We start from the raw sequence: 7,959 nt of genomic DNA, 5'->3' as shown, positions 1-7,959 counted from the left end.
TGATTTGATGAGAGAATCAGGGAACAGTAGTGTTTTGGTAGACTTATTTTCGAGGGGGTGTCATCATAAAAATATTAGTATTTTTTTCATAACTCAAAATATTTTTTATAAAGGAAAAAACCAGCGTGACTTGAGTTTAAATTCTCACTATTTAGTTTTGTTCAAAAATCCAAGAGACAAGACGCAAATCAGATTCCTCGCTCAGCAAATGTGCCCTCAGAACTCTAAATTTTTGCAGGAGGCTTTTTCTGATAGCACAAAAGAAGCTCATGGTTACTTGCTGGTTGATTTGAAGCAAAACACTCCAGAGCATTTGCGTTTTCGTACCCTGATTTTTCCTCAAGACGGCGGTATGGTAGTTTATGTACCTCGAAAATAAGTCCATAAATATTGCTGTCTCTCGTTTGTTAGGATCAGTATTAAAAATGACGCGAGAGGTGAAGGCTCATGCACACTTGCTGCAGGCTCTCTTGAAAGTTTCTCGTAAGCAAAGACTAGCTATACTAAAGGAGGCAGACAAACAATTGGTAAAGTGTATTTGTGAGTGTTCTTTAAATTTGCTGAAAGGTAGAGTCCCTCTTAAATCTGAAGAAAAGAAAAAGTTGAGTACTTATAAAGTCTTGTTGAGAAATTTGCCACTTAGAAAAGGGGGGTGGAAGTCCAAGAAAAAAATCTTACTGCAGAAAGGTGAGAACTTCATTCCTTTACTTTTAGGCCCTATCCTGAGTGCAGTCCTTTCATCTGCCCTGTCATAACTCAACCTAACCTAACCTAACCTAACCCAACCTAACCTAACCCAACCTAACCTAACCTAACCTAACCTAACCTAACCCAACCTAACCTAACCTAACCTAACCTAACCCAACCTAACCTAACCTAACCTAACCTAACCTTACCTTACCTTACCTACTGAATCTTAAGTTTTACGAGATGGAACATGCTAAGAAAATGATTTTGGTCCCTTCGGAGAGTTTTGAGAGATTGAAGCACGCTTCAGTTTCTGCAGACCCTTTGGAGAATCTGCATAAGGAGCTGTCTCAAATCCTTCGCTCTTCAAACATGACCGACTCTGAAAAATGGGCGCAGTACCAGCAAGTTCTACAGCGCTGCTTACAATTTGTTGAGCAGAGACGTAAACCATTGAAATTGATGTACGAGAGTGGTGACTCCGGTAGGCATGGGGATGAGGGGGGCGGGGAGCCCAAAGAAGAGGAAGGAGATTCTGCGTTGGAAACAGATATTTTAGCGACAGTTCCACCAACATACCGTCTTAAGGCCTCAGTTTTGCTACAAAGATTAAAGCGGGACGGCAAAATACGATGGGACCGAACGGGTAAGGTTGCTATAGGGGATAATTCCATCCCAGGGTCGAACATCGTCGATTTACTAAACGATGCAGTGCGTAAACGTAAAAATACCGGTCAACCGACCGGATACGAGCCGTTTTATCGTGAGCTTTCGAGACTGAATATCCCACAGGAACTTATTGGGAATCCGTCGCGTTGGGACCTTATTAGAACTTTAACACCTGAGTCGGCTGGTCGTGCACCCAGACCTGAAGCGGAAGGTGAGCCTTCAATTTCTAAGATAGTCCACAAGAGGGTCAAAAAAGTACATTCGGATCCTTATCCTAAAAATCATAAGGCCATTCTGGTACGTAAAAAGTTGTTTTGGGAGCCTTTCAATTTTAATTAAAATTAGAAGATGGAAAAAATTTATTATGATCCTGCTAACCCCGCGAGTTTCTCCAGCGTGGTTAAACTAGCCAAAGCCTCAGGAGAGTCGTTGGAAAACGTTAGGCATTGGTTGGCAGCACAGGATACTTATACTCTGCATAGGTTAGCCCGTAAAAAATTCCCCCGTAACCGATACAATGTCGACAACATTGACGAGCTGTGGCAAGTTGATCTTTGTGACATGAGAAACATCGGAAAGTATAATGATGGTTACAATTATTTGATCACATGTATTGACGTCCTGAGTAAGTACGCTTGGGTAAGACCGTTGAAATCTAAGCATAATACTGAAATAATTAAGGCGTTCGAAAGTATTCTAGCCGAAGGTCGGCGGCCATATCACTTGGAAAGCGATAAGGGTAGCGAGTTTACGGGAGCAGCGTGTCAGAATTTCTTTAAAAAGAATGGAATCAATTTCTACACGACGCGAAATCCCGATGTCAAAGCCGCGGTGATAGAGCGGTTTAACAGGACTCTTAAAGGGCGCATGTGGCGCTACCTAACCTATAAAAATTCTTATCGCTATATCGATGTTCTTGATGATTTGGTAAACAGCTATAATAATACAGTTCACTCATCCATCAAAATGCGCCCTATCGATGTGAACGATACAAATGTACTGCAAGTTTGGAAAAATTTGTACAGGGGTAGGGAACCGGTGATGCAGCCAAGGTTAAAGGTCGGCATGCACGTGCGAATCGCTCGCAAGCGTACCATTTTTGAGCACGGCTACGACACATATTTTACGGAGGAAATCTTCAAAATCATAAGGGTAGTCCGGAGACCGATACCCGTTTATGAACTCGAGGATTTGAGTGGAGAAAAGATTGACGGGTTATTTTACGAATTTGAACTCGTGCCAGTGCGAATTGACGAATCTAAGGCTTACAAAATAGATAAAATTCTCGATCAACGTAAAAGAAAGGGCATTCCTGAAGTTCTCGTCAGCTGGAAAGGTTGGCCTAGTAAGTTTTCTTCTTGGGTGCCTGAAAGTGAAGTAGTGAGTCTCCAGTCATGAGTGAACATTTTTTTGTGACATTACCTTCCAACAGCTCAATGGATATTTTCCCTGATAACAAAATTACCCGTTTCAATACCCAATTAGCGAAACGTATCAGTTTGCAAGGAAACTGGGAATGTGGTTTGGTCGAGATTCACTATCCCATCTCGTTTGATACTAGTTCGTCGGAATTATGGGTAAGGTATCGGCTGAAACCCACACCTCGCGTTGTCATCGCGAATGGCAACACCCAAGTTCAAGGGGCAGAGACGCCTGAGGACCCTGGGGAAACGGGAGTGATACACCTCAACGGCGGCCCGTACAAGGAAATCACTAGCCTAATGGGAGAAATGAAAAATAACCAAGAGTTTTCTATGATAGGTGATGTTTTGATTAATAACGGTAGGATTCGTATTGTGCCTAAACCTAAAGTCGTTTGTATGACCCTCAGTCCTCTGCTCCAGAAAATCTTCTATATGCCTGTGAAGGATCTCTTCGGTACAACCGAAGGGGTTGACGTTGCTAGATTAGACGCTCTCATTCCGAGTCATATGTACGTTTACACAGATATAATAGAGCCGCAGCCGGTAGGCGATACTCTAGCGCCGTTGTTGCGCATCATAAACGTTGGAAAGCACGGCAAAATGCCCGGAGCGCAGATTTCATACACTTTCACTCATCCTCATTATATTCCTCTCATGAAAAGAGAATTTAACCGTATCGAAGTGGATATAAGGGATGATTTGGGTGAAAATGTACCATTCGCTAGTGGACAGTTGAACGTTAAGCTTCATTTTCGTAAAGTGTCTCAGTAGCCGAGCTAATGTATTACCAAACCGGCGCGGGCAATATCGTGGTGTTTCGCGGCTCGCCGCACCAGCGGGGTCATGGTATCGGCAGTTTTCTCAAAGGGTTGTTTCGCGCGTCATTGCCAGTTTTAAAGCGTGGCGCTCAGATGCTCGGTAAAGAGCTATTTCAGTCGGGAGCAGACTTTATGGGTGATCTGGAACAGAACATTGCGCCTAAAGAAGCTTTTGAAGGACGATTCAATGATTTCAAACAAAACATGAAGAGAAAAGCTTTAGATGCAGTCCTTCGTGGTAAGGGCTATAAAGCCAAAAAGAAACGCAAGTCGCCTCAGTCGAAGCGGGGCTCTCGTAAAAACAAGACGTCCGTGAAAAAAGGCCGCCGTGGTAAAGCAAAACGTGGTAAAAAAGTGAAACGTAGTAAGAAAGCAGGAAAAGCGAAACGCAGTAAAAAAGTGATTCGAAGCAAAGCTGATATTTTCGGGGTTTAAGAACCATGGCGTTTGTCCATTCCAACAGTTGCGATTGCTCCAAATCCGAACTCGATCTGTTCAGCCTGCCGCCTACACAAACGCACATTGAGAGCGGAGGATGGGTTCAGTACAAGCCTGTTTCATCCGTTAACGAATCTTCAAGTTTGGAATTCGTAGTTCCCGGGCAAGGCGATGAGTACATTGACTTGAGCCATACACTACTCGGTATCAAAGCCAAAATAGTCAAGAAAGCGGACGGCGCGGCTTTGGCCGCAGCCGACGACGACATTGTAGGCCCTGTGAACAACTGGCTTCATTCTTTGTTTAGCCAGGTTGACACATATCTAAACCAGAAAATTGTCTCGTCCCCGAGCAACGCCTATCCTTACAGGAGCTACCTTGAGAGCTTGCTCAGTTACGGCCCTGCCGCTAAGAATTCTCATGTGACGTGTAACCTTTGGGTTAAGGATGAGCCTGGAAAGATGGATGCTGCGGATAGCGCTGGATTGAAAGCGCGCCGCGCATTTACGAAGCGCAGTAAGACTGTCGATATGATTGGAAAAGTTCACGGGGACTTGTTCAATCAAGAGAAATACCTGCTCAACGGAGTGGAGCTGCGCCTGAAATTTGTCAGGTCTCGAGACGTTTTTTGTCTCATTGCGAACGCCAACGATTACAAAATTAATATCATCGAGGCGACCCTCTATGTACGCCGTGTGAAGGTTTCTCCGACCATCCTCCTGAATCACGCTAGAGCTCTAGAGAAAACCACTGCCAAATACCCCATCACCAGAGTAGATGTCAGAACCAACACAATCGCCGCCGGTGTGCAGAGCGCGTCATTGGACAATTTAGTGAATGGGCAATTACCAACGAGAATTATTGTAGGTTTGGTCACCAATGCAGCTTTCACAGGCAGTATAACGACTAACCCTTTCAACTTTGAAACATTCGGCATGAACTATGTCTCGTTCCACGTCGACGGTCAACAGATACCCGGTATGATCTTGACACCCGATTTTGATAACAACGAGTACATCAGAGCCTACCACACTCTATTCTCAGGCACAGGTATCCATTATTCTGATTCCGGCAATGAGATATCCAGATCAGACTACGAACAAGGGTACGCCTTGATAGCATTAGATTTTACGCCCGATCTTGAGGCTCACGTAAAATCCCACTGGAGTCTAGTGCGACATGGCAATCTGAGGCTGGAACTCAGATTCAAAGCCGCTCTTGCTAACGCGGTGACCATCGTAAGTTATGCTGAATTTGACAACGTTGTCGAGATCGATAGGAACAGGAATGTTATAGTTGATTTTGGCGCGTAGATAAAAGTGGTTGAGACTCTACCAGTGCATTCATTCCTAGCTAGTACGCCGTGCAGTAAAGATGCGTTTCGTAATTTCGGTCCAGTGTTTTAAATCAAACTCAAATCGCTTTGTAGTGAAAGAGTGCGCGATCTCCAGTGTAGACGAGGAAGCTATCCGTCACTGGGTCGTCAAACCTCCCTTCGAATTTTCGGAATTGGACTCTGGTCGGAGGAGGGAGGCCAGTCATCTAACCCACGATTTTCACGGTTTGAAATGGGACGATGGTGACATCGAGTATGAGGAATGGCTCCGATCTGTCCGTGAAATCGCCGATCGGGCTACATCCATTTACGCGAAAGGGAGTGAAATCACACTGTTTCTCTCAACTCTCCTAGGACTAGCCGTCACTAATCTAGAGGAACTGAACTGCCCGTCCGTCAGAAATCTAACCAAACCACAGCTCCATTGTTTCCATCATAATTTGCTTAAACGCAGTGGTTACAGATGCGCTCTCGCTGATGTGACAGCGCTGAAACATTGGTTGTATCACTATGAACACCCTTCAATTGGCTGCGGGTCTGGCGACACTCCCGATTCCTACAATGGTTTGCGCAGCCAACACTCTCCCGAACGCAACGCCTTTACCCTGTGGCATGATTGTTAACACCGATCCTGACTCCAAGCCTGGTAGCCATTGGATAGCTATTTTCATTGATTCTGAAAGGAACGGGAGTACTTCGACAGTTACGGGTTACCACCTACCGTCAAATCTCATAGGAACTTTTTGCAGAAAAATTGTAAAAAATGGACTTTCAATCCAAAAGAGCTGCAAAGTCTGAACACTTCAGTATGCGGTCAGTATTGCCTTCTCTTCATCCATTTTCGGGCAAACGGACACTTTATGTACCAGTTTCTCAACATTTTCCCGGGCCCTCCTCGAAAGAACGATACCATCTTATTGAAAAGAATCAATCGATGTTTCCAGAATAACCCCCACTCTGGTGGTGTTAGTGGAGGGGTTCAATCGTGCTGTTGTCGGAAACTGTAAAAAAAGAGAGGGGGTGCTTGACACCTAGTAGGGGTAAGATACACGGGTGGGGGGGGGGGGGGAGGGTCGCGAGAGCGGAGTGGGGATGGAGACCTTGCCACTGAGATTCTTGCACCCTCCGCGCTTGATCAGTCCTGCTCTTGTCTGCTGACCTGTCGCGTCTTCTGTGCTCGCGTTGTGTCTTCCGTTCACCATGGCATCGCGCAAAAAGTTGGAATTCCCTCGTGAGCTGATCTTACCCACCATTATGAACAACTCCTTTTCCCTCACACGGTCCGGAGCGAAGGAAATCATCGTCGGTAATCGTCAAAATCCGAATTTCTCCACCTGCATCAAAATTCTGAAACATACTGATGTGCCGAACGGAATCGACCTAGAACCCAACGAATGGGATGAGCTCGTCGCCAACGTGTCGGAAATCGATCTCTACCTCAAGCATAATGTGCCTCGCCCCAATATAATGCTTGGATCTGTGAGACGGTCACTGGAGTTCACTAAAATAAAGGACAAAAGCTGCGTGGTCATCGGGGAAACTCTCGCTCCTCCTGGACTCTACGCTCGTCAAATCTTCATCACGGAGTCTACATGGACCGCCTTCAAGGACCTTATACCCAGCATCGACTGTTGTATTAAAAGATGTTTAGCTGACGAGAGAAAACTTCAATTCATTTTCGACAAACTTTGTGATACTTTAAAATATGAAGCTGCACAATACGACAGACACGCTGTCCAGACAAAACTGTTTGGGATGAAGTGTCCTGAAGATGTCCTGCATAACCAGTTTTATGACGATATTACTGTAGGACAATACAAGTTCTATGAAGTTCAACGCGGTTGTGTAGGATTCATTTTCGACACGATCATGGAAAGAAATCTCGGTCTTCAATTAAAGTCCGGCTACTAGTTATTCGAGTTATTCTGTATGCTCCTGATTTTTTTTTCGATCCAGTCGCTGAGCCCTTAAACGGTGACGATAGGCGGTACGGGATCTAACCGTATGAATGTGATAATCCAGTCGCTGAGCCCTTAAACGGTGTCGATAGGCGGGACGGGATTCGCACGATTGCTTTTCGGTTCTAGTCCGGACCGACTTGAGTTTTTTTCCTGCAATATCTCTGTCTCATGTATCATATTTTTTTTAAAACAGAATATTGATCTTTGATTGTAAGTTTTCTCTCGGATTCATTTGTAAAATACATTTCTCTACTCTCTTGATTTTTTATACTACATATTTTGTAATACCTTAGTTTGTAAGCTCCCCCTACATATTTGTAAACTTCGTGTCCCACTAGGTAGGGATTAGATTCTCTTTATAGGAAAATACACTTTACTTATAAATGTACTTCTCGGTGTTATCCTTTTCGTATGAATAATTCAGAAAAAAGGGTCCGTCTGTGGAGCGATGTCAGCACATTAAAATAGACAACGCTGTACAGATAGATCCTTTCTTTATTTTAAAAAAAAAAAAAAAAAACACATACTATCGGCCTCTCTTTGCGGTGCGGTGCTCACTGTTATACCTAGCTCCGTAAAGAAAGACTTGATGTATTGAGAATAATCTTACGTCTGGAAACGCTTGG

At 44.4% G+C, this 7,959-nt stretch overlaps 1 protein-coding gene across 1 annotated transcript; it reads left to right on the top strand.

Moving 5' to 3' along the window:
- The first annotated feature begins 4,038 nt into the window (after positions 1-4,038).
- LOC140225941 (uncharacterized protein F54H12.2-like) lies at positions 4,039-5,349 on the top strand. Its single transcript, XM_072305978.1, has one exon. The coding sequence runs from the start codon at positions 4,039-4,041 to the stop codon at positions 5,347-5,349; it is 1,311 nt and encodes a 436-aa protein (XP_072162079.1).
- The last annotated feature ends 2,610 nt before the right edge of the window (positions 5,350-7,959 follow it).

Source organism: Bemisia tabaci, unplaced genomic scaffold (genome assembly GCF_918797505.1).
Source record: "Bemisia tabaci unplaced genomic scaffold, PGI_BMITA_v3".
Classification (NCBI taxonomy): domain Eukaryota; kingdom Metazoa; phylum Arthropoda; class Insecta; order Hemiptera; family Aleyrodidae; genus Bemisia; species Bemisia tabaci.
Note: the sequence above shows the minus strand (reverse complement) of the source record. Positions and strands in the feature narration are given on the sequence as shown.